Genomic DNA, 27,919 nt, shown 5'->3' on the forward strand with positions numbered 1-27,919 from the left:
AAAAAAAACATGTTTTCCGATGACAGGATCCCTTTAAGGAATCTTAGGAGATTAGTATAAATCCATTTACTAGTATCATCATTTTGTCCTTTTTTTGTCCTGTTTTTCAGAAGGAGCCAGATCCTCCTATAAGAAGGCTTGTCAAGCTTGATCCCTTAAGATGATTTAACTGACCTTAGAAAAATGTAGCATGGTTTTTTGTTTGTTCTTTAATGTTGAGTTAATGAAGATCCAGCAGAAAGAATGATTTACATAGCTATAGAACACCCAGCTGCAGAGGACAGTGAAGTCTATTAAGTTTTTATATGAAAACCAATCTGTTCACACCTGTTTGCTGTCAACAACAAAACGATCAAGTACAGAAAAGCCTGGAAGGTACCAAGCAAGGATGAGAAACATTGCAGTGTGTATAAGAGACTGGAAAGTGCCCTACATCATGCATATTCCATTCAGAACTAGATTGTTTTTGTGGAAAAGAGAAAAAGCCAAGATAAAAGTACAAATATGTAAATGATGTATTTATTTGAAAAGAAGACTGAAAATGTAATTAATTTGTATAGTAAAAGATAAAAATAAATGAAATAGAAAATCTTCTGACTGTAAAAGTTAAAACCATTATAGAAATAGAAATCTGTTAAAAAATTACATTTTCATTAGAGCCTAACTAGTACACCCAAGCGGTTGACTGACCAAGAAAGTAACTGGTATTTTTCATAGATAATACATTTGGAAAGGAAAGAAGGAGTGGGGTGTCTAACAGTCGGTAGTCCCATACACAATCATTTGAGTGGGCGCAATGTTAGAAGAATGGGTTTTGATGGAAAGAGGATGAGGTTAAACGTTGTTCCTATATCAACCATTCGGTTTATCTCTATCTTGAAATTCTCCAGAATCTGCAAAGAAAAAGGAAAATCAATTATTTACACAGGAATCAAAATACATTGTTCCATGCCAGCTTCTGGGTGTTTTCATATTACATTTCGCTCAGTAGGAGCAGTCAGCCTAGATCAGGAGCCACCAGCACTGGCTATAACAAAATATACAATATTCTCTATTTATTAATGATACAAAAAGAAATCCTTTACAGAATGACATCACAGTCGACTTTTTATTTTGGAAGTACAACTGTTTTCCTTTAATCCATGATGTTTGATGCCAAAATTGATAGGTAAGAAAGATAAAAATATTGGAAGGCTGGTATTTTGTTTCCAAAGGTAGCAACCCTACAAAGGTAGCAACCCTATAGTAACATTTTGATATTAAAACATTTGGTCTATTTCATGGTCATTCCTTATTTCTTTATGGGAAAAATGCTTAATAATGAAAGAACATAGTAAGTAGATATCAAAGACTAGGAAAAGAGGTTGAGTGAGGAGGAATAATAATTTGTAAAGTGGGCCCATGGTCTAAGGTTTTCTGGTGGGCCCCTGGCATCCCAGTCCGACACTGGTCTTTTCCATGTCCGAGTTTCTTTACAAACAATGTGGAACACTTGCAGACTATGTGCATGTGAGGAAGTGTCATTTCTGTATGAAGGGGAGTAGTAAGTTTGCATTAGAATACATGCATGAATCAGAACATACGTGTATGAGGAAGAGTTGCATCTCCATCTCTGCAATCCTGCGCCCTATACATTGACGTGGTCCAAAGCCAAACCCCAAGCCTCTAAAATGTGTAGGTTCACCTCCCAACCAACGTTCAGGAGAGAATCTCTGAGGTGAGGCAAATATATCAGGATTTCGACCCATGGCATACAGTCCAACTTGGACCAGTGTCTGGATATGGAAAAGAATTGAGACAACTTTAGAGAGTAACAGAAGAAATGAAGAAGCACTTTCATTTTGTGCATATTGTTATTATACTTTTGTGCTTTTTGCTGAAAATGTCTCTCACCCCTTGTGGTATCATGTAATTGCGGATCACTGTGTCTCTTTGGGTATATCTTTGCAGAGTGATAGCCACTGGGTGCAACCTGGAATGGAAAGAAAACATTGACTATGTGAAAAGTAGGGTGAAAGCTACATAAACTAAGATGCTGCCCATGTCTCATTCAGCATATACTGGAGAAAGAATATAGCAACCAATGAAAAGGAAACATTTCATTTCTGCACCTACCACCCAACAGTTTTCTCTCACAAGGAATGTGATGGCACCTTCTGTTACATGTGTCCCAATTTAGTTGCTCAGTGTCTCTGCTTAGCATTAGTAGTACTGAACTGTATAAATAAATCATATCCTCAGCCTAAGGAAAGAGAATACATGGGTGTGCTCTTGATTACCTGAGTGTTTCCTTCAAGGCTGCTTTCACCAATGGGATTGTCTTCAGAAGGGCAGTAAGATCACCTCCAGAGATTTCTCGGGCTGCAAAGACCTCCGACCTCAGCTTTTCTTGCACACTTGGGGTACGAGCCAACTCATACATGGCCCATTGAAGAGTCATAGATGTCTGTTGTATAAAGGATAAGCACATTACAGGTATGGGATATGTTATCTGGAAACCTGTTATTCAGAAACACTGAATTACAGAAAGGCAGTCTCCCATAGATGCCATTTTATCTAAATACTCTTTTTTGTAATAATAAAACAGTACTTTGTACTTGATCCAAACTACAATATAATTAATCCTTTTTGGAGGCCATACCAGCCTATTGAGTTCAATTAACGTTTTTCTATTAAACTTAAGGTATCAAGATCCAGATTACAGAGAGATCCATTATCCAGAAAACCCCATAACCCGAGCATTCTAACAGGTCCTATTTCTGTACTACAGCACCAGTGCAGGTCAGCAGTACATTATATTTTCATTCCTTTTAGACCCTTTTATTTTTTGGTTTTACTGTTCCTTTAATACTGATGATAAACAACCAACAAAAAACTGCCAATGAACCAAGATTATAGTATGATTATACAGTATGTTCTCAGCTCAAGAATTATTTGCATGAGTCCCAACATGTGGTATTCATTTGCTTATACACTGGGGTGAAGTTACACCTAACTGAAACTACACATTCTCTTCATCTTTGCATGTTCTCCAAATTGCTCAGCATGATGAGGAGCTGGAAAAAACAGACGGTATATACTGTTTAACACTGTGGCTTTCATTCACCAAAGGCCCTAAAGGATCTAAGACATCCTGTTTTGCTCATTTGAATGGAATCTATTGCCTTTTCTTAATATTTATTTTAGGAGGCATTAGAAATTTGACATATGTTTCAATACATTTTGAAATGTATAGTATTTGTTCATGTTTGCATGTTATATTTTTTCTTTCTTTGTTTAAAACAGCATGTCTTCCAAACTTATTGTGCCTGCTGGGGAAGGATTATTAAATCATGATTCTGCAATTTCTGCAGAAACTCAACTCCCTGCTGTTTGCTTCTATGTATGGGACTGATATGGTTAATCGTGTTGTTTTTATCACCCAGCATATAAATCAACCCTGTCCTTTGCTGGATGCAGTAAGAGCAGATATAACCTTGTACAGTACTTCCCCTGTATGATGACACAATCTGCATTCCAATCACTAACATTGGAAAGAGCACTGTGACTTGTAAAAAACTGTAGATACTCATTAGAAATGGCAGAAAATAGTACTTTTATATACTGATGTTCCATCCATTAGGATGGAACTACTTTTTGGCAGGCTGTTATTTCTCTTACTTAATGTAACTGAATCAGTCTCAGTGGGACTTGGCTTTTACTATTGAGTGTTGTTCTTAGATCTACCAGGCAGCTGCTATCTTGTGTTAGGGTGCTGGTTACCTTCCCATTGTTCTTTTATTAGACTGCTGGGGGGGGTGATATCACTCCAACTTGCAGTGCCGCAGTAAAGAGCGACCGAAGTTTATCAGATCACAAGTCACATGACTGGGGGCAGCTGGGAAACTGACAATATGTCTAGCCCCATGTCAGATTTAAAAACTGAATATGTGTTTTGAAAAAAACATGTTTTCCCATGACAGTATCCCTTTAAGACTTTAGAGTAGCGTAATGTTCTGCTTCATTATCCAAATTTGTTTCTGTCCTTGGTTCATCTCTTGTCTACCTCTTAAGTCTAAGAACCTTTCTCTTCTATCTCACTCATTCTTTACTCTATTCCTTAGTTATACTTTTATTGCCAATTCTGTGTCTTATTAAATGTCCCTCCGCTGCCCTCTTGTTGATTTTATATTCCGTATACTTTTACCTACCGTGTCTACACCTCCAGCCATCAGTTCTGTCACACTGGCTTTGATATCCTCCAAAGGCATTTGGTCCTGCAGAAGGAGACTGCATAGAACCCCTGAATATGTGCTGTCAGAGTGTTGTCTCAAAGAGCTGTATATTTGCTGTATACATCGGTCAGCTGTGTACAGGGGAGGCGTCAGTAATCACATAAAATAATTCATTAGATAATTACGTTAATATAGAAATAGGAATAAGATGTGTCTTGAAACATGATACAGTATAATAAAAAAAATTACTGCTGAACTTATACCTAATTATGGTGAATGCACCACTTTTTATTAAATATGTACAGTAGAGTCCTGCACCGGGTTTGGGTACCTGTCCTTCCAATTGAACCCATGCAGGACTCTAATGTACAGTACAGTTTTATTTTATAGAGTTCACATCTGTATCTGAGCAGTAACCCATAATCATGAACCAATCAAAGCTTTGCTTTCATTGTTCTACCTGCAGCTGGCTGGAAAATGGTATTCACTGATTGGAACAAGTCATTATTTGACGTTTACTATTGAAAACAGTAGGTTTTGTGAAGATGAACTGCACTGCTGCTACCCTAATGTTACGCAACCTTTATCAAGAACAAACAAAAAAACATCATCACCTTATAACCAGTAATAGGATATAAAAAATGTGTGATGGCAGCTCTTATTCTGATGAAGGTGTTATAACATGGGCAAAGCATTTATATGTGTGAATATATTAGTGCTGTAGGGGTGAATCACAATGTTTCTGACAGTTACAGTGTTTGCAGAATAGGAAAAATTGCAAAGTTTATTGCACTGTATGGTAAATCCCCAGAGGATGTTATTTGTGGTACCCTTAGATAGAATAGTTGATGTTAGCTGTGCAATACTGTGTACAAATCATCCCCCCCTATATATATTTGCATAATAGACTTACCATGAGTAAAGATGGCATCCCACGCTCTCACATGGTCTTTCCAAATAGATGAGTTGATTTTCCGTAGCAGGCTAGGGGGCAAATAAAGCATTGGGGCGGTAGTGTGAAACATGAGAGTGACAGAATCAATAAACTGCTGAGATTCAGGGTCAATGTAATCCTGCAGGAGCCCAAGGCGCTGCCCATACAGCACATAACACACCGCTGTTAAAATTAAAATAAACAGTGTCAACACATATACATTCTGCCAGCTGTTTGGTTTCTTGCAGGCACTGTTCATGCACAATTGTTCAAATATTATCATTATTATCATAGTCCTTCACTAATATATCAACCAATATTGTTATGACCCAAACAAATTCAAATAATCTTAGATAAAGGAGAACCAAACCTTTAATTATAAAAACCCCTACCCTACATAGACCCCCCGTTAAATGCCTATGTAGGGTAGGTTCACGGGCGTTATTTTCTTCTCTTTGGTAATCTTCAGGAATAGAGCAGCGTATAGGCGCATGTGCAGTTGGAGCAACTGGCGACAACTGCGCATGCAGCAAAAGTGATGGGAATTGCCGAAACGCCGGAAGAAGACCCGAAGATTGCCGAAGAAAAAAAGATGTCACCCGTGAACTCCGCTGCACAGAATCTGCACCGAGGTAGGGGCATTTGCCGGGGGTAACACATAGGCTGGGGGGGGGAGAAGAGAGGGGGGTCTATGTAGGGTAAGGGGTTTTTATAATTAAGGGTTTGATTCTCCTTTAATAGTAATAGTAGTAATATTAAATATGCAAATATACTGTACTGTTGGCTACAGCCATATGACATTACATCACAGTCCAAGAGATATTAGCCAAAGTGTGGCAAAACTCTCTTTATGGAATAATGCAACCAACTAATTTGTGGCCATCATTAACTTGATCTTGTTTCCTGTAAGATCCAGCTAGAACAGAGAAGTTTTTACTCTGGGGAATTAATTGCAATGGCTCAACAAGAATACCAACAGTGATATCTCCTCTGCTTATCTGGCACCTTACCCATTGCCTGCCTTAAACTCTGTTCACATTTATGGGTTATGTTATACAAGGCATTCCCTGCATTATGCACTGCAAAAATTACACCAGCAATGTGGTGATCGCCACCAATGATGACTTTGATCAGAAAAGCTGAGAATGTCAGCTAATGGTTATCACCCAAAAAGCATGACCATCTTTTTTCCTCCAGAGAAAGAATCATATGAAGAAATTCCTTAGCACTTAAATCTAAATAAAACTCTGCCCCTATATGATTGTTAGCCAGACTGTCAGGGTTAACCTTGTCCACCGAGATAGTCTGAGATACTCAACTGGGCTGAGGTTTTAGTGTGAGCCTTCTAGTCTTTACTGTCAAGTGATCTAAGATGTCAACCCAATTGTACTATATGGACAGTGCCAATTCTGCCACAGACATCCCCCTGTTCAGCCAAGACTCACCCCTCCACCACACTGCATTTATATGCTTATTATTGGAGGCGGGTAAGTAAAATTTGGTTGCAAATTTGAGTGACTGGGCTGTTACTGCAGGTGAAAGTGATAGCAAGTCAGTACTGACAACTAAAAGCAAATGGCCAGGTGCATGTTATATAGCAACCAGCTTTGCCAGGCAAATACACAATTCCTCCATTGCACAAGACCACGAAGGATATATGAATTTTAAAAAGCCTTTATTCAGGAAAGGGCAATACAGACCTGAAACTTGACTATTGTCCAAGATTTGAAAGGTCAGGTATGCAATAAATACCTTTTAAATGTATATCCTTCTTGGTGATGTCTAATTGAAGCATTGTTACATTGTTACTGTGACCAGGTGACAAAATATTAACCAACGGTGAAGGTGAATGAAGGAAGTTAGTGATCGTTAGAGCTCAAGACCCTCATTCAACTCAAACTGTGACAACTAGCAATTATTTATCTTCCAAATCATATACTGCAGTACAATTGCAATATCTATTTTATTCCATTCTTACATTCTAGTGCAAAGCGGAAGAGCTCATTGGTCAGGTCTGCTGTCCATTTTCCCCGGCCACTCCGTTCCACTTGGATATGAGCCCTACGGACAAAATCCTGGCCAACACTGTCCAACAGAGGCAAAAAACGACTCATTGCTGACACAGACAAGACCTCATGATTCAGAGAAATCCGATGACTGCGCCAGTCCTCCCCACTCCTGGGAGACAGAGAAATAGACTGTCAGAATTGTGGATAAGAAAGTTCTAAACATCAAACATTCCCAAGGCCTGGACAATCCAAAGCAAGGACCTTTTTACAAAGGCAGCTCATGCTGTACAGTACAAGTGGTTCAGTGCTTTTGCAATATTGAATAGCTTACATCCAGCTAGATGGAGTTAAATGAATTTTTTAGTATTTACTCCCTGATCTTGTTAGATTTTTCATTACATATACTGAAAAGTAATGAGAAAAGAATTGGGGTATGCACTCATCTTTCTACTGGCGTCTCCTGGGTTTTATGATTATAGATTCATGTAAGTTTCCATAAAAGAATGTTCCACGCACAGCCAGCTTGTTTTCCTAGCTCAGCAATGTGCACCTGGAGGACGTTAAGCCAAATGCAAACCCCAAAAAGGATTTTTATGGCCACACACAGTTGTTTATCAGCTTTTATAGCACTATTTACACGCAGTTAATTTTTTGAAAATCTGGTATTTCAAATATTATTGCAAACTATGCCAGCTGAGCCTTGGCGATTGTATGTAGCACTTGTTTGTATATATGACAGCTATATTTTAAAGAATAGGGATAAAGAACATCTATTGGTACAACCAGAGATTTTTGTTGACGGCTGTAACTGTCAGAGGACCCTTCTAATTGAGCAAGAAGAAGACAAAATATCTAATTATCTGGCCTGGGATATATCTAGAACACTATAAAGTCACTACCCCCCCCCCCCTCTCCAAACTTAATCTAGCCAGCCAGATTAAAAATGTGCAATTTTAATTGTTCACAGATCAGGGCCCCAACATGCGTTAGCTGTTTCTATGTTTTACTCCATTGTATTTGGCATTTTGCAAACATCTGTAAAGGAGTAGAATACATTGCATACTGGCATGCTATGGGGCTCATTTTTACTAGAGTGAATCATACCAGCCAGTTAACAATAAGCTTTGTTCAGTCTTGCTGCACAAGGGGTAATTATAACAATCTAATTAATTGCTGAACTGTTGTAATTTTCCCAGACTAAATATGGCCAATCTGATTTGAGCAAATAATTGAGCATATAAAAATTCAACCTCTTTATAACCTGTAGTACCTCCACACAGATCTCCTTGCCCACTCCTCCACATGTGTAGCCATACTGCATGACTTCTGACTATCCCGCTGAATTAGTCATATATCCTAAAATGTGGCCAGCACTGAAGATGCTTTGTGTGTTTTACATCCACCTCTGATCATCTTTTCATTGGTAAGTGCCTGTAGTATTTTTTAGTCTTGTTATTATTATTTATATGATTTATTTATTTATTAGTTACTATAGAATTGTCACTCTTCTGTATGAAAGTATGAGCCTCTTATATTTTAGGTGTGACATAATAACACACAGTAACAAAGTCTAGTAACCCATAACAAGTAATTGTTGGCCTTTCTGTTCTAGTGGTAATAGAATAAAGAAAGAAATAAAATCCCCAGTTAAAGCAAATGATTTATCTTGAGAGTAGTGTAAAGTTTACAGAGTAGAAGAACAGCTACAGTTAAATGTTGTTACAGGTGCAAATAAACCTTACATGGACTCTATTTATGAATATGTAGAGCATATAATGGGTTTGTATATGTTAACCCCTTTCATGTTTCCCAGTGAAAGGCCATTTGTAATATAAGTATGTAAATGTACTTACTTGAGTAGCACTCCATATCTCCTATTGCGATAATCACGGTATTCATACCATGGAGGAACCCTAAGTCTCTCGGGGTGAAGGCCTTCTACATGGAAAAGGGTTGCAGCATCCTCTGGTAACTGGATAAATACGCTGTCATATATGCCAAGAGCCTCCCTGTTGTTACAATAGAACAGGCTTAAATGGATGCAGTATCTCATAATTCCACACTTAACATGTGTCATGTATATTAGGTATTCTACAACCGGCTCCCCACCCACTTTCTCTAAAATACCATGTCAGACACATCCCCAAGAAGTTTTTATTCATGCAGTGCCCATTGAATAAGATTAATGCCCACTCCATACTATTCTAGTCTATCTCTGCATATACTGTATATCCCTCTCCTCCTATTAGAATTATTTAGCAGGCAGTCCCCTATTGTTATAGATGCCTAACTGGGTCCTAAAATACAGTTAGGAGGGGGCATGTTTCCTTATCCTGTTTAAAGCTATGCTCCTTGGTTTTCAAGTAGTGTCCAGTAGATGGCACTGTGCTAAAGTATAAAGTCCTGGGCAACCATGTGCTCTGGGTCCATTTTGTGCTAGTCCTGGTCTGAGCAGGCAGACTGCACTCCCGTGGAACCTAGACTGATCAGGTCTAGTCAGGATAGGTTATTCACCCTAAGAGGCAGGGTCAGACTGGGTGGACAGACACCGAGAAAAAAACACTGGGCCCTGGCTCTTTTGGGCCCCACTGGCTCAGACCCGCTCCTGCACTTCCTCTCCCTCCGTCCCTGAAGCCAGTCCCACTGACGCGCTGCACCAGAAAGAGGTAAATGCAAGCATGCGTGCTCCAGGGGTGGGAGTGGGATAGTGCAGAGGCAACTTTGTGCCCCCCCCCCCAGTCCAACGCTGCTAAGAGGTAAGAGGAGTGACAAACAGATAGGCTTTTTAGTTGAGCATCTTGAGGCTCCTCCAAGGATTATGAGTGGGATTATGATCCCTGGTATTAATTGCCGAGAAGTAGGGACTAAGTGTACAAACCTAATGATGTAGAGATTCCCCTCAGGTTCCACTTAGGGAAAAGGCTGAAAGCTGGAGTACCTCTTCACTTCTGAATATGTTCTTTTCCCTGCGGGGACTGATACTGATCAAAGGTGCTGTGAGTATATGCCTATCCACTGTTGCTGTATCCTGCTTGCTCTATATGTACACTCCTTTGTGGATTATCTTGTTAAATAAATATATTCTCTGGTCAAATTATTAGAACTGCTGGAGCTCAATTATTGTACCCTGCACCAAGTTACAGTTATACTGCACCCTGCGTGGCGAGGGCTTACCCCTGAATAATTATGGTCTCATCCAGAGCACAGTATTAGGGATAAAGCTCATAGTAAAGAAAGGTGCACTCAATTTACTATAGCGCTACATTTCCATTCACTATAGGACATTCAGCGATATTTCAAATGATATAGAGCAATTCTTACACTGACTTCTGTCTCTATAGCATATACAGCAATAGATCCTACTGACTCCTGTCTATAGCCTATACAACAATATGCCCTACTGACCAGGGCTGTCATCAGGGGGGGACAGGGGGTACTGTTGCCCGGGTCCCCTGCCATCAGTGAGCTGCAGATTTTGGAAGGGAGGGAGGGCTGGAGCTCTGATGACTGCATCTTGCTTCTTGTGCTCTGATTCATGATTCTGATTCCATGAAGAGTAAGTCCCGGTAAAGCCGCATGGGGATTGAATGGGTGAACCTCCCCTCTGCTTTATCCAATCTCCATGCGGTTTTGCCGGGACTTACATTTCACTGGCGAATCAGAGCACAGGAAACTGAAGATACCGGTGCCTGAGCTCCCTGGCTAAGGTAAGTGCAGTTTGTAGGGGCCCTAGCCACTAATGCTTTTTTTAATAACTTGTAGGGGCCCTAGCCAAATATTTATTTTTTAATAACTTGCAGGGGCCCTGCCCCGGCCAAATATTTTTTTTTAATAACTTGTAGGGGCCCTGGCCAAATATTTTTTTTAATAACTTGTAGGGGCCCTGCCCTTTTATTTTTTTTAATAACTTGTAGGGGCCCTGGCCAAATATTTTTTAATAACTTGTAGGGGCCCTGTACTGGCCAAATATTTTTTTTAAATAATTGTAGGGGCCCTGCCCTGGCCAAATGTTTTTTTTAATTACATGTAGGGGCCCTGCCCTGGACAAATATGTTTTTTTTTATAACTTGTAGGGGCCCTGGACAAATGTGTGTTTTTTAATAACTTGTAGGGGCCCTGGACAAATGTGTTTTTTAACAACTTGTAGGGGCCCTGGTCAAATGTGTTTTTTTAATAACTTGTAGGGGACCTGGCCAAATGTGTTTTTTTTTTAATAACTTGTAGGGGCCTGGCAAAATGTTTTTTTTTTTAATAACTTGTAGGGGCCCTGGCCAAATGTGTTTTTTTTTTAATAACTTGTAGAGGCTCTGGCCACCAATGTTTTTTCTTAAACTTGTAGGAGGCCCTGACCATCAAAACTTGTAGGGGGGCCCTGGGCACCAAAGTTCTTTTTTTTTAACTTGTAGGGGGGCACTGTTTTAACGCTTGTTTCTTGGCTTTCATACTGATGGGTGGCCCAAAAAATTTTGATGTGCGGGGCCCCGTGATTTCTGATGGCAGCCCTGCTACTGACTATAAGATAAACATCAATTTCTCACAGTGAATCCTGTCTATGGCATATACATCAATCTCTCCAGTCTCTGCATAATATACAATGATATAGCCTGTTGTCTGCTGTCTGTATAGGAAACACAGTAATATCTCACAGTTGAATACTGTCTCTTTAGGGTATACAGCAATATATTCTTTGAAATTCTGTACTATACAATAATAGCACGATAATGTGTAGGGACTAGAAGCTGCTGTGTGGTGTGTCAGACCCAGTGATCCCCTAGCAACACCCACTTGTTGATGGGTAAATGGTGATGTATGCAGGCCAGTGCTGGTTTAACATGAATAGTTGGGAACATTGCTCTTCACTTAATATATAAGACATGACAAACTGTACAGATAGGACCAACCTTCGTCTACCACAGCCCTTTTCTCTCTTTAAATCTACATAATGAAAATGTACATCTTTCTCTCTCTCTCTCTCTCTCTCCTCGTTGTAGAAAATGCACATCTGTGCTTTTCTTTTGCAGCATCAACACAACCACACCTTCCCTCTTCTTCTCACGACATAATGCACAATTATTCATTTTACACTTTTGGTGCAACGCTGTCTCTTTATTTTTTCTTTTCTCTAGAAATCATGGCTGTGAATTATAAGTACACCAAAGAAAAAGAAAGCGATAGCTGTGCATTTTCTAAAGACCAAATGGGAAATATGAATTATTTCCCCCTGCTTCTAATACATGCACAGCTGTCAACCTCTTCCCTAGAAAGTGTCCTTGTGCCAGAAGCATGCAGATAATTTTTTCTAGTAATATGCTACTAGAGAAAAAGAGATACATATTTTTTACTCTTCTCTTGCACTGAAAACTGTGGTTTTCATTATCTATAAATTGTCAGGGGATAAAAAACAGTTCTTATCATTCTCTTTGCTCTGACTTTTCCTCTTACAATGTATGAAATTACTCACCACTCACTGGAAGTAAGGGATTGATTCTGGTGGCAGCATATAAGTAGTTCAGACCCTCCAACTCAGAATTATCCAAAATAACCAATATAGAGAATGCTATCAAGCATTTAACGTTCTCATCAGTACTGGAGTGTGGTATTTACAACTGACATAGACATGTTACTGTCTACTGCAAACCAGTCTGTAAAAAAATGATCAATCCCCTCTTCCACATCAATAATATTATGGAGTAGCGTAGGGAGCCAACTTGACACTGTGTTAACAAGGCACTGCCTGTTAACAGGAAGGCAACACAATAAGATAATTATAAATAGAAATGTAAATTTGTATGCAGTTAATTGCTTTACATAAAAAAATAGCAGAACATTCACACAAGAAACCTAATCTGTATGCAAATAAATACATTAGACTACCAAATAATCTAGGCTACGAGGTAAATGTAGCCTCCGTAAGGCACATTGTTGTCTCTCATGTATCTCCTCTGTATAACATACATAGCCATAATCCACCCTGAGCATCTCCTTTAAAGTACCTACAACATTTATCATTATCAGTGTTTCACCTTTCAGGATACCACACTTCTCTCCAGGCTCCAGTCTTCCACGTGCATAGATCGTTATAGTAAAGTGAATCCCCTTACAGTTGTCAGAACCCCAACCCCTTTTTATCACTTTTCATAGGAGAAAAAAAAGTCAATCCCTTGCCTATAAATTGGTCCAAAGCGCTGGAAGTTTTCCATCATGTGATAGTGAAGGTTATGGAATCCGTCCTTTCTCCAGAAACGATACAGTTCCAGCCAGCCTCTCTTCCAGTTGCCAGGCATCTGGTTATAAGGCAACGGGGTCTCTACTTGAGACAAAGTGCCCATTTCAGGTGTCTCTGCCACCACAGGATGATGGCTAAGCAGCCTAAGCCCAGAGGGAACAGCAGGTAATCTGCGGAAGAGCAGCATAGTGACTGTCGGTCAAAGTGCAAGGGGGTACTTTTATAGAACTGCAAAAGACATGAAGGACAAAGGGAGGAGAGTTACAGACATGGCCTTAAACAAGGCAGAATTTTCAGGGTTACAGCTGCAGATAGGAGAGGGGGAGAAAACTGCCTGCTAGTGAGTTAAATGAAATGTGTTAACTTCAAAGAGCATACAATTTGCAAAGGCTATTATAATGCTTAATGGCACATAGAATAGTTACAGATAGGGGACAAAGGGAAGAAAGTAGGTATATTCATAGACTTCATAAACCTCATAGCCTCTAATCTAAATTAAAAAATAAAGAGTTTAGTAGTATACTGTAAGTAATTTTTTGTTTAACTTGTGTTGGTCCTGAATGACTGGCACTTTGAGTAATTCTGGAAATACCAGAGTGCCGTGTGACGTCATTGCAATGGCGTAAAGTTCAAATATTTAAACTGTAGTGCATTGCCCAATATAAACGTTCCTTCCATGTTCCTAGGTGCATTCTAGTTTGTCTTCTGTCTGAATTCCTGTGTATTGACCCTTGCCTGCCCCTGATCTTGTATTCTTGCTGCCTGCACTGACCCTGCCTGGCTTGACGACTCTACTGATTTGGTACCGCGTTTGATTCTGCTCTGTGTATGACCTTGACCTGAGACCGACCTTGCTCCAGTTCCTTCCTTTGGTACCATATTGTTCGTGTGGTTTGACTCGGCCTGTTCTTTGACTACTCTGCTGCTCCCCCATCCTATCTATATACATTCATTCCCTGTGCTTGCCCAGAACTTTCTCCTAGGTTCTCCCGCAATAAGACCTGGCGGCATATGAGTAGTGGAGGGCTCCACCCGAAGCCAAAAGCGGCTGCTAAAGGCAGAAGAACGAGCCGAGACCAGTACCTTGGAACTAGTTCTAGATTTGGGATAACGAACAGTACAGATACAAGATGCTTGATAAACTAAACTATAACCATTTCTAAAATTAAAATTAAATTAGAATTAGCTTGATGTTTTGGATCCTTTAAAGGGGTTGTTTACCTTTAAACACTGTTTTCAGTTCAGTTGGTTTCAGATTGTTCACCACCCACACCCGCCCGACCCCTGCCCATCTGCATCCAGCTTCCCACATCCATTTATAGACCCGCGCTGTGCTACCCTACCCCTTTTGTGAAATCATCGTCGGAGCTATAAATGAAGGGCGGAAGCTGGATGTGGGTGGGCATAGGTCAGGCGGGTGCAGGTTAGGGTCCGGTGTTGGCAGGCGTGTGTTAGCGAGAGCAGGCAGGAGAGCTCAATCTGAACCCCCCGTGACCCAAAGAGGACTGAAGCCTGAGGGCTGAGGGCTGAAGGCTGAGGGCTGAAGGCGGAGTTAGCATTACTGACGGCTGAGAAGGGAGGGTAGAGGACGGAGGTGTGACTGCAGAATTGGACGATGAATGACGGTAAAACCACCCGATGCACCATTCAGAAGGCATAGGACATTGCATGCAAATAGAGCAAAAAATGAAATCACCGCTAACCAAGGGAAGGAATCAACTTCCGGTTCTTGGTGCAGCCCTCCATGCCGGTCCGGTACGGCACTATAGCGAACAAAGCAGGCACTGAAAGTGGGAAGGAGGGTGGTGTCCGGAAGGTCATCAAAAGCGGTGGAGCCAGAAGTTAAGTTAAAACAAATGAACTTTAATAAAATCCTTAAAATCGACACTACAAGCAGGCAGGGTGAGTGTAGCTTGACGCGTTTCGTGACCAATATGTCACTTCATCAGGAGCTTCTGATGAAGTGACATATTGGTCACGAAACGCGTCAAGCTACACTCACCCTGCCTGCTTGTAGTGTCGATTTTAAGGATTTTATTAAAGTTCATTTGTTTTAACTTAACTTCTGGCTCCACCGCTTTTGATGACCTTCCGGACACCACCCTCCTTCCCACTTTCAGTGCCTGCTTTGTTCGACATTGCATGCAAGACAGGCACTGAGCAGCAGGATGTCCTTAAATGCGTTCCATATGTCAACCGCTTGTTTCATTCTGTGCAGGAGGAAGAGGTGCACGTGATTTCAGAGCCGCATTTCTACACTGTGTGATGGCACAATACAGCATCTGCTCACACCGAAACTGAAAGGAGACGCGCGCCTTGCTTCTTAGACTAGACTATGACATATAGCAGCAGGTGGAGACTCCTGGTGCTGTAGGGAATGATTTCAATATAGCGCCTATAATAGGAAAACAGTGCAGAAGCGCGGAATATAAATTAACATACAAGGCAGTGAATTTGTTTGATTTAACCCATTGTGTGCTGTACTGTAGGTGGCTATAATAATGAGGGTACATATTCTATTTAAAGGTTTACTTCTTCTTAAATGAACATAAACACTATAGTAAATGTTGCAAAACAACAATTCAAAAGGCAAAGATAGAAAATGAGGAACGCCTTGCAGCAGAGGCTAAGTTTAAACCCAAAAGATTTTTTTAAGTACATTAATAGTAAAAAGATGCGGGTTGAGAGTGTGGTTCCTTTAAATAAATAATTATGGGCAGTAATCAGCATGGCTTTATAAAGGACAGTTCATATCAGACAAATCTGATTTTTTTTATGATGAGATAAGTAAAATGATGGACAGAGGGGGAGCAGTAGATGTGATCTATTTGAATTTTACCAAAGCATTTGATACAGTGCCCCACAAATTACTGCTTTGTAATCTAAGGGCTGTTGGGCTTAATGAAGTCGTTTGCACATGTATAGGAAACTGGCTACAGGATCGGGTACAGAGGGTGGTTGTTAATGGTACATTCTCTACTTGGAGTAAGGTTCTTAGTGGGGTCCATCAGGGCTCTGTATTGGGTCCACTTTTATTTAATTTGACTATTAATGACTTAAGGAAGGGGTTTGTAAGTAATGTATCAGTGTTTGCAGATGACACAAAACTATCCAACTATCGTTAATTCGCTGGCGTTTGGCATTTTCGCTACTGCGCAAATTCACTAACGAACGCTGGCGTAGTTTCGCTAGTGTTACTTCGCAACCTTACGCCAGGCGAAGTTTCACTAGTGACGAAACTAGGCAAATTCACTAACTTGCGCAGTGTACTGAACGCTACCTTTTACGCTAGACTTCCTTCGCCACCTCAGACCTGGCGAAGCGCAATAGAGTAGATAGGGATTGTTTAAAAAAAAAATTTTTCTAAGTCCCAAAAATGGCAACTTACCTAGACAGTGAGCACATGTGTAGGGCAAAATAAAATTTTTATTTGCTGATTTGAAGGTTTTCTAGGCATTTGTAGTGCAGATACGTGTTCCTCCATTGAAATTTGAATTTCGCGCCGTATGCAAATTAGCCTTCGCTAGCGTAACTTCGCTTTATATAGCGAAACAACGCTAGCGCAACTTCGCAACCTTACGCTACCCCTGTGCGCAACTTCGGATTTTAGTGAATTTGCGGAGCCCTGGCGAAACTACGCCTGGCGAAGTGCGGCGAAGTTGCGCCTGGCGCAACTTCGCATCTTAGTGAATTTGCCCCTATGGGAGACAAATTTCCTTAATTCAGATCTTTCTGGATAACAGATCCCTTACCTGTACCACATACATCATTTTGGAGCGTACCAAGCAGAAAATCCCCCATAAAAGATGAACAATAAACTGAAATGAAAAACTAACTTTTCACAGTAAAGAAAGACTTAATTTAAATCGTAAACTTCTAAATTGTGGCCAAACCCAATGCTGTATTATGTGCATCACTAATTAAGAAAATGTGTATAAACCCATATTTAACACCTGTGTGGATGAAGAGGATTGTAGACTGTTTGCCAACAAACCGGCACCCCAAACACCAACCAACGCCCCCAGCATGCAGAGGGCTAAGGCTCATAGTTTCACACGTTCAGGCTAGGATCATATAGCATCAAAGAAAAACGTTTTAAATGTTTAAAAAGAGATATACATTAAACATACAATCACAAACAGTTGTAAAATAAAAAGGGGAAAACGTAGAAACCGATACTTTTACCAAAAGATATAGAATTCCTGGTCCTGGAGGGAAGGGGAATCAAACCGGATGCACTTCCAATCAAAATTGGTCCTCCTAGGTAAATCCAAGGTTTAGTCAGAAGAGCTGACTATTTTTCAATGAGTTCAGGGTATCAGGTAACTGGACACTCCCCCTAGGACACATGGCCCAGGGAAATCTTTGTACTGGAAAAACAAGTTGATCCAAACTTGAGTTGGGATTTGCATCAAAAAGCAGCATAGGGTCGGCATCTCTCCACCTGCCTACAAAACACATAAAAAGTGTATCCTCTCATGTGTAGTTGTACTGACAGGCACAGAGTCTGCCTGAGTCTGAGTGTGGCTACATGTTACTGCACTCAACGCTGTGTCTGTCAACTATACACAGGAGCATATAGGAGTCGATCTACTTCTCTCCACCTGCCTACAAAGCAAGAATCGGTTTCCTTCACTTCATGTGCCCTTGACCTAAAGCCCTTTAGTCTTGAGTTTTTAAGGGAAGTGCAAAAAATGAGCAGTCTCCTATTTTCCCCCTGTATTGACCAGTATTTGTAATCTGTATGTTTGATGTACATTACCCTCTATTGTATAGCACTGCATTATGTGTTTTATACCCAGGATCAAGAATTTATGGTGTAATCCTTGTTCTATGGCTAAAGTAAGCTATGCCCATAATTATATTTTACTAAAGAGAAAGTAGAATACAACCTTAGTTTCGAATAGGGTTCATATTCTTTTTTGTTTTCTTTTTTTTAGGTTTAACGCATTTGATTGTATTTTACATAAACAAGCCAGATTTTAACAGAAATCCAATGATGGACTGTTAAGTAGGGATGTAGCGAACGTCGGAAAAAAAGTTTGCGAACATATTCGCGAACTTGCGTCAAAAATGCGAACGGTTCGCGAACGTCGCGAACCCCATAGACTTCAATGGGAAGGCGAATTTTAAAAGCTAAAAAAGACATTTCTGGCCAGAAAAATGATTTTAAAGTTGTTTAAAGGGTGCAAAGACCTGGACAGTGGCATGCCAGAGGGGGATCAAGGGCAAAAATGTATCTGAAAAATACATTGTTGACACAGCGCTGCGTTTTGTGCTGTAAAGGGCAGAAATCACACTACATTTCTAAACCTGTGTAATAAACTGCTTTAAAACGTCCGGCGTCTACATGCCAATCAAGTCGTGTAAAGGTTACAGCCTGTTCACACGCAAAGACGAAACGCGGCGCTTACTGCAACGCAAAAAAACGCAAAGTGCTTTAATGAATGATACCGTCAAGTGAGCAAATAATAGTTGTTAATTACTAGTTGAGCTTGTCACCTCCAGGATGTTCGTCCTGTTGGTGGCAATATTTCTGTAGTGGTGTGTTTAGCAGTCACCGTGCTTGTGCGCACGTGCACGGTCAGGCAGAGGTAATTCAATGTACAGTGAAGTGAACCAAAAAACACTGATTCTGCAGTGTGGGCCCAGTTTTGGTCTACTTTATTGATCACCTGCGGTGACGATAAAAGATGCGATTTTGCCACTGTTGCAGAACCCTGAAAAATTAGGCATGTGTACTTTCCTGAAAAATTATGTTTTTTTTGTCGCAGCCACTGAAGCACAGAGGCCAGAAAAAATATGCCATATAAATGCTGAAAATAGTCATTTTTTTGTCGCAGCCACTGAAGCACAGAGGCCAGAAAAAATATGCCATATAAATGCTAAAAATAGTAATTTTTTTTGTCGCAGCCACTGAAGCACAGAGGCCAGAAAAAATATGCCATATAAATGCTGAAAATATTCTTTTTTTTTTGTTGCAGCCACTGCAGCACAGAGGCCAGAAAAAATATGCCATATAAATGCTGAAAATATAAAAAAATTTTGTAGCAGCCACTGAAGCACAGAGGCCAGAAAAAATATGCCATATAAATGCTGAAAATATAAAAAAATTTTGTCGCAGCCACTGAAGCACAGAGGCCAGAAAAAATATGCCATATAAATGCTGAAAATATAAAAAAAATGTTGTCGCAGCCACTGAAGCACAGAGGCCAGAAAAAATATGCCATATAAATGCTGAAAATATTCATTTTTTTTTGTCGCAGCCACTGCAGCACAGAGGCCAGAAAAAATATGCCATATAAATGCTGAAAATATAAAAAAAATTTGTCGCAGCCACTGAAGCACAGAGGCCAGAAAAAATATGCCATATAAATGCTGAAAATATTCATTTTTTTTTGTCGCAGCCACTGAAGCACAGAGGCCAGAAAAAATATGCCATATAAATGCTGAAAATATGAATTTTTTTGGTTGCAGCCACTGAAGCACAGAGGCCAGAAAAACTCAGGATTTACCTGGATTCAAATGAAACCAGTAGGGTTTGCACCCTAGTTTGTAACGGTGGCGGAGGGAGGAGGACGCTAAAGGACAGCTGTGTGTGGAGTCATGAGGCGTGCAGAGAAGGACAGCTGCATGGGGAGTCAGAACAAGTCTTCCGGCGTGCAGTAACCCTCCGAGATCCACGCCTCGTTCATTTTAATAAAGGTCAGGTAATCCACACTTTTGTGACCTAGGCGAGTTCTCTTCTCAGTTACAATCCCTCCTGCTGCACTGAAGGTTCTTTCTGAGAGGACACTTGAGGCGGGGCAAGACAAGAGGTTCATGGCAAATTGTGACAGCTCTGGCCACAGATCAAGCCTGCGCACCGAGTAGTCCAGGGGTTCATCACTCCTCAGAGTGTCGATATCTGCCAGTTAATGCCAGGTAGTCCGCTACCTGCCGGTCGAGGCGTTCTTTGAGGGTGGATCCAGAAGGGTTCTGGCGCTGCCTTGGACTGAAAAACATTTGCATGTCTGACGTTACAGAGTGGCCAAAGTGCTTTGTCCTTGCAGGTGCGCTCGTGGCAGGATTACTGGCACCTCTGCCCCTGGAATGTTGATGAGTTCCTGAAGTGACATCACCCTTAAAAGCATTGTACAACATGTTTTGCAGGCTGGTTTGTAAATGCAGCATCCTTTCGGACTTGTGGTACGTTGGTAACATTTCTGCCACTTTATGCTTGTACCGAGGGTCTAGTAGCGTTGCGACCCAGTACAGGTCCTTCTCCTTAAGCCTCTTGATACGGGGGTCCTTCAACAGGCATGACAGCATGAAAGACCCCATTCTCACAAGGTTGGATGCAGAGGTATCCATCTCCGCTTCCTCGTTATCAAGGACTACATCATCCACGGTCTCCTCCCCCCAGCCACGTACAAGACCAGGGGTCCCCAAAAGGTCACCACAAGCCCCCTGGGAAGCCTGCTCCTGTTGGTCCTCCTCCTCCACAAAGCCGCCTTCCTCCTCTGACTCCACTTCTGACACCTCTCCCTGCGTTGCAGCAGGTGCCTGGGCTCGTTCTGGTGATTCCGACCAGAAATCGTGCGCTTCCTGCTCCTCGTCACGCTGGTCTACAGCCTCATCTGTCACTCATTGCACGGCACGCTCCAGGAAGAAAGCAAAGGGTATTAGGTCGCTGATGGTGCCTTCGGTGCGACTGACCATGTTTGTAACCTCTTCAAAAGGGCGCATGAGCCTGCAGGCATCGCACATAAGCACCCAGTAACGTGGGAAAAAAATCCCCAGCTCTGCAGATCCAGTCCTACCACCCAGTTCAAACAGGTATTCATTGACGGCTTTTTGTTGTTGCAGCAGACGTTCCAACATGAGGAGCGTTGAATTCCAGCGAGTCTGGCTGTCGCAAATTAAACGCCTGACTGGCATGTTGTACCGCTGCTGAATGTCAGCAAGGCGTGCCATGGCTGTGTAGGAACGTCTGAAATGGGCCGACACCTTCCTGGACTGCCTGAGAACGTCCTGGAATCCTGGGTACTTCGAGACAAAACGTTGGACTATTAAATTCAGAACATGTGCCATGCAGGGCACATGTGTTAAATTGCCCAGTCTCAGTGCTGCCAACAGATTGCTTCCGTTGTCACACACCACTTTTCCGATCTTCAGTTGGTGTGGGGTCAGCCACCGATCGGCCTGTGACTGCAGAGATGACAGGAGTACAGATCCGGTATGGTTTCTGCTTTCCAGGCACGTCATCCCCAAGACAGCATGACAACGGCGTACCTGGCACGTCGAATAGCCTAGGGGGAGCTGGGGGTGCACAGGTGTGGAGGAGGAGGACCCAGCAGCAGAGGAGGAAGAAGAGGAAGAAGACGAGGTAGAGAGCGAAGGAGGAGTAGAGGTGGTGGCAGAACCGCGTGCAATCCGTGGCGGTGACACCAACTCCACTGTTGTTGTTGAGCCACACATTCCCTGCTTCCCAGCCATTACCAAGTTCACCCAGTGGGCAGTGTAGGTGACATACCTGCCCTGACCATGCTTGGAGGACCATGCGTCAGTAGTCATATGGACCTTTGGCCCAACACTAAGTGACAGAGATGCGGTGACTTGGCTCTGCACATGGTGGTACAGGTGTGGTATTCCCTTTTTTGAAAAAAAATTGCGGCTGGGTACCTTCCACTGCGGTGTCCCAATTGCTACAAATTTGCGGAAGGCCTCAGAGTCCACCAGCTGGTATGGTAAAAGCTGGCGGGCTAAGAGTGCAGACAAGCCAGCTGTCAGACGCCGGGCAAGGGGGTGACTCGCAGACATTGGCTTCTTACGCTCAAACATGGCCCTCACAGAAACTTGGCTGGGGGCAGATGACTGGGAATGGGAACTGGTGGTCAAGGTGGAAGGCGGAGTGGAGGGTGGTTCAGACGGGTCAAGGACAGCAGAGGTAGAGCAGTAAGATGCTGGACCAGAAGGAGGGTGGCTTTTAGTTTGTCTGTTGCCTTTGAGGCGTTGCTCCCAAAGTGCTTTGTGCTTGCCGTTCATGTGCCTTCGCATAGAAGTTGTACCTATGTGGCTGTTGGGCTTCCCAAGACTCAGTTTCTGACTGCACTCATTGCAAATTACAACGCTTTTGTCAGAGGCACACACATTAAAAAAATCCCACACTGCTGACCTTTTTGAAGTTGGCAATCTGGCGGTAACAGTAGAAGTTGGCGGCGTTGGCGGCAATGGCGGGTGCGTTGGCCGGCTGACCACAGGTGCCGATACATGTTGTTGCCCTACTGTTCCCTGCGAGCTGTCCTCCCTGCTTCTTCTAAGTCTTATTCTCCTCCTGCCTCTCTGACTCTCCGTCTCTCCATCTGAACTATCCTCCTCTTGCTCTCTTCTACTGGGCACCCACAAAACATCAATCTCCTCATCATCATTCTCCTCAGATGCATCAATTTCTTCTAACAGCTCACAGAAGGAAGCAGCAGCGGGGACCTCCTCATCACTCATTATGTCCATCTCTGTTGTGTTCTCTGCCAGAATTAAATCTGGTGTAACGTCCTCATCTCCTTCATCTTCTTCTGCCAATAATGGTTGCGCATCACTCAGTTCAAGAAACTCATGTGAAAATAACTCCTCTAACTCCAGTGAAGAAGGGGCGCCGGTGGTGGAGGAAGTGTTACGTGGGGTGCCCATAGCAGTGGAGGATGAGGATGTTGTGGTAAAGTTAGAAACAGTAGAGGATGGGGTGTGCTGTGTAAGCCAGTCAACTACCTCTTCAGCATTTTGGGAGTTCAGGGTCATTGCCTTTTTAAAACTGGGCAATTTCCTAGGGCCACAGGATAGCATAGCAGCACGGCCCCTAGTGCCTCTGCGTGGCGGCCTGCCTTTGCCTGGCATTATTTTTAAAACAACAACAACAACTCAGGTGGTGTTTCTGGAGACGGTATTATTATTGATATTTAGACAGATTGTGAAAAAGCTCACACAGCTAGATGGCAGTTGTTTGAAAATGAAGAACACACTGGGCAAACAAATTGAAACAATGCCTGCAAGGTCAACGTATACACTACTACAGCAGTGGATACGGAATATATTATTGCTGCTTGAAAAACGTCACTCAGGTGGTGGTTCTGGAGACGGTATTATTATTGATATTTAGAGAGAATGTGAAAAAGCTCACACAGCTAGATGGCAGTTGTTTGAAGAACACACTGGGCAAACAAATTGAAACAATGCCTGCAAGGTCAATGTATACACTACTACAGCAGTGGATACGGAATATATTATTGCTGCTTGAAAAACGTCACTCGGGTGGTGGTTCTGGAGACGGTATTATTATTGATATTTAGACAGAATGTGAAAAAGCTCACACAGCTAGATGGCAGTTGTTTGAAGAACACACTGGGCAAACAATGCCTACAAGGTCAACGTATACACTACTACAGCAGTGGATATGGAATAAATTATTGCTGCTTGAAAAACGTCACTCGGGTGGTGGTTCTGGAGACGGTATTATTATTGATATTTAGACAGAATGTGAAAAAGCTCACACAGCTAGATGGCAGTTGTTTGAAGAACACACTGGGCAAACAAATTGAAACAATGCCTGGAAGGTCAACGTATACACTACTACAGCAGTGGATACGGAATATATTATTGCTGCTTGAAAAACGTCACTTAGGTGGTGGTTCTGGAGACGGTACTATTATTGATATTTAGACAGAATGTGAAAAAGCTCACACAGCTAGATGGCAGTTGTTTGAAGAACGCACTGGGCAAACAAATTGAAACAATGCCTGCAAGGTCAACGTATACACTACCACAGCAGTGGATACGGAATATATTATTGCTGCTTGAAAAACGTCACTCAGGTGGTGGTTCTGGAGACGGTATTATTATTGATATTTAGATAGAATGTGAAAAAGCTCACACAGCTAGATGGCAGTTGTGTGAAGAACACACTGGGCAAACAAATTGAAACAATGCCTGCAAGGTCAACGTATACACTACTACAGCAGTGGATACGGAATATATTATTGCTGCTTGAAAAACGTCACTCAGGTGGTGGTTCTGGAGACGGTATTATTATTGATATTTAGACAGAATGTGAAAAAGCTCACACAGCTAGATGGCAGTTGTTTGAAGAACACACTGGGCAAACAAATTGAAACAATGCCTGCAAGGTCAACGTATACACTACTACAGCAGTGGATACGGAATATATTATTGCTGCTTGAAAAACGTCACTCGGGTGGTGGTTCTGGAGACAGTATTATTATTGATATTTAGACAGAATGTGAAAAAGCTCACACAGCTAGATGGCAGTTGTTTGAAGAACACACTGGGCAAACAATGCCTACAAGGTCAACGTATAAACTACTACAGCAGTGGATACGGAATATATTATTGCTGCTTGAAAAACGTCACTCGGGTGGTGGTTCTGGAGACGGTATTATTATTGATATTTAGACAGAATGTGAAAAAGCTCACACAGCTAGATGGCAGTTGTTTGAAGAACACACTGGGCAAACAATGCCTACAAGGTCAACGTATACACTACTACAGCAGTGGATACGGAATATATTATTGCTGCTTGAAAAACGTCACTCGGGTGGTGTTTCTGGAGACGGTATTATTATTGATATTTAGACAGAATGTGAAAAAGCTCACACAGCTAGATGGCAGTTGTTTGAAGAACACACTGGGCAAACAATGCCTACAAGGTCAACGTATACACTACTACAGCAGTGGATACGGAATATATTATTGCTGCTTGAAAAACGTCACTCGGGTGGTGGTTCTGGAGACGGTATTATTATTGATATTTAGACAGAATGTGAAAAAGCTCACACAGCTAGATGGCAGTTGTTTGAAGAACACACTGGGCAAACAATGCCTACAAGGTCAACGTATACACTACTACAGCAGTGGATACGGAATATATTATTGCTGCTTGAAAAACGTCACTCGGGTGGTGGTTCTGGAGACGGTATTATTATTGATATTTAGACAGAATGTGAAAAAGCTCACACAGCTAGATGGCAGTTGTTTGAAGAACACACTGGGCAAACAATGCCTACAAGGTCAACGTATACACTACTACAGCAGTGGATACGGAATATATTATTGCTGCTTGAAAAACGTCACTCGGGTGGTGGTTCTGGAGACGGTATTATTATTGATATTTAGACAGAATGTGAAAAAGCTCACACAGCTAGATGGCAGTTGTTTGAAGAACACACTGGGCAAACAATGCCTACAAGGTCAACGTATACACTACTACAGCAGTGGATACGGAATATATTATTGCTGCTTGAAAAACGTCACTCGGGTGGTGGTTCTGGAGACGGTATTATTATTGATATTTAGACAGAATGTGAAAAAGCTCACACAGCTAGATGGCAGTTGTTTGAAGAACACACTGGGCAAATAATGCCTGCAAGTGCACTACTATTGGTGCACTACTATGAAGAACAGCAAACAGCACTGGACACGTTAAAGAACAGTAAGATAAGTAAAATAAAAAAAAAATATATGTATATTAAAAAAAAAAAATTACTCGGGTTGGTGCTGCTGAACTACTAGGAGCAGCACAGTAGCACACCAGTCCCACTCCCCAACACAGCTAGACTAATAGTAGCACTGGGCTCTTATAGTAGCAAAGTAAAAAAACAAAAAAGAAAATAAAAGCAGTCCTTACAAGGACTATTGGGTTATTACAGCAGTCAGCAGATGAGATCAGAAGAGATCAGTGCCCACAGCAGCTACATACAGAGCACTGCAGTAGAAGGTAGATTACTAGCCAGCAAAGCTACCTAACCTAAAATGTCCCTCAAATCCCTGCAGAGTTCTGTCCCTCCAATACAGAGCAGTATCAAGTAGATTACTAGCCAGCAAACTTACTATCAACTGTCCCTCAAATCACTAACAGCTCTCTCCCTACACTAGCTCTTCCAAGCACACACAGGCAGAATGAAAAAACGCTGCAGGGCTTCAGTTTATATATGGAAGGGGAGTGGTCCAGGGGGTGTGGGGGTGGTCCAGGAGGGAGAGCTTCCTGATTGGCTGCCATGTATCTGCTGGTCTGGGGTGAGAGGTAAAAAAAAAGCGCCAGCTAAGGCGAACCCAAAATGGCGAACGTCGCGCGACGTTCGCGAACATTCGGCGAGCGCGAACAGTCGATGTTCGCGCGAACAAGTTCGCCGGCGAACAGTCCGCGACATCCCTACTGTTAAGCAAATTTATACAGCTTAGGGTGTTAATGGCATGGAAAAGTAGCATGTTATAAACAATCAATGACGACACCATCTAAACTGCTTTTAGACTAAGGTAAGAAAACTGAATTAAACCTAACAATACTCAGCAAATAATAAATGCTAATTGTCACAAAACCGGCCTCACTCAACCACACTTAATTCTTGGGTTTGGCTACAAGGGGTTACAATCAGTCTCTCAATCACCTTACACACAGGTTAGACCAGGGAACCCCAACCTTTTGAACCCGTGAGCAACATACAGAAGTAAAAGGATTTGGGGAGCAACACAAGCATGAAAAATGTTCTTGAGGTGCCAAATAAGTGCAGTGATTGGTCATTTGGTAGCCCCTATGTGGATTGTCAACATACATTGAGGCTCTGTTTGGCAGTACACCTGGTTTTTATACAACCAAAACTTGCCTCTAATCCTGGAATTCAAAAAATGAGCACCTGCTTTGAGGTTACTGGGAGCAACATCCAAGGGGTTGGAGAGCAACATGTTGCTCACGAGATACTGGTTGGGGATCACTGGGTTAGACTAACATCAGATACCCCAAAAACACACCAACACCCACAAAGTTCATTCGCTGCCACCATCTATCATTAACAGGCGATAGAAACCTAATGTGACTATTCCCCTGCCCTCTATAACAGGTAATAACTCACACTACACAATACATCAAACACTCTCTCCTATGGTAGTTACTCAGGGTAAGATCCTACTAGTCTAACAAGCACTCCAGCAGCCAAAGGGTTAATCTACATTCAAACACACTTTCCTGCTAGCCGTACTAGTTATCCAACATACAAATAGGCAACTTTCCCATTCATATGGGCAATGAGTTTGTTTAGAGCACAAGGACTAACGTATTAAATGATATTTAATGTTTAAAAGAAACAGTGCATATGTATATATATAAAAATGATATTACAAAGATGACACATAGTTGCAAATACAGTAAATAAAATAAAAGGGAGTAAAAACACACAGAAAACCCTTACTTTACCAAGTTTTGAAGTTGTCAGTGTATTTCCTCTGAGGCACGAGTTGGAAGCTGGACATACAATCCACTGAAAAAATGGAGCCTCCTTGTATGACAATGTGATATTGGGAATGTCACCTTTTTATTTCCTGCTGGGACACTCCCCTCATTACCTTATGCATGAGGTAGGAGTGCCCAGAAACATGTCATTTACGACCCCCTGCAGGGGGTTTGCTACTCTCAGGCAATATTCCCCAATATCCCTTAATATAATATGGGTACTTGCCAGTACCCAATACTATAATAAAAAAATGGGCAGGC

At 41.9% G+C, this 27,919-nt stretch overlaps 1 protein-coding gene across 3 annotated transcripts; it reads right to left on the reverse strand.

Moving 5' to 3' along the window:
• Positions 1-501: 501 nt before the first annotated feature.
• cyp11a1.S (cytochrome P450 family 11 subfamily A member 1 S homeolog) lies at positions 502-27,681 on the reverse strand. 3 transcript variants are annotated; one of them, XM_041588364.1, is made up of 11 exons: positions 27,623-27,681; positions 17,569-17,753; positions 13,323-13,611; positions 9,011-9,166; positions 7,127-7,326; positions 5,128-5,331; positions 4,191-4,345; positions 2,280-2,446; positions 1,894-1,972; positions 1,584-1,775; positions 502-893 (listed from the first exon to the last, which is right to left on the reverse strand). In XM_041588364.1, exons 3-11 carry the CDS (start codon positions 13,568-13,570, stop codon positions 780-782), a joined length of 1,515 nt encoding a protein of 504 aa, XP_041444298.1. In that variant the 5' UTR covers positions 13,571-13,611; positions 17,569-17,753; positions 27,623-27,681; the 3' UTR covers positions 502-779. The 3 variants fall into 3 exon arrangements, with proteins under 3 accessions (XP_041444298.1, XP_018111074.1, XP_041444299.1); XM_018255585.2 differs by lacking the exon at positions 27,623-27,681 and having other exon boundaries at positions 13,323-13,553; positions 17,569-17,769; XM_041588365.1 differs by lacking the exons at positions 13,323-13,611; positions 17,569-17,753; positions 27,623-27,681 and adding an exon at positions 12,619-12,793.
• Between the last annotated feature and the right edge of the window lie 238 nt (positions 27,682-27,919).

Source organism: Xenopus laevis, chromosome 3S (genome assembly GCF_017654675.1).
Source record: "Xenopus laevis strain J_2021 chromosome 3S, Xenopus_laevis_v10.1, whole genome shotgun sequence".
Lineage (NCBI taxonomy): Eukaryota > Metazoa > Chordata > Amphibia > Anura > Pipidae > Xenopus > Xenopus laevis.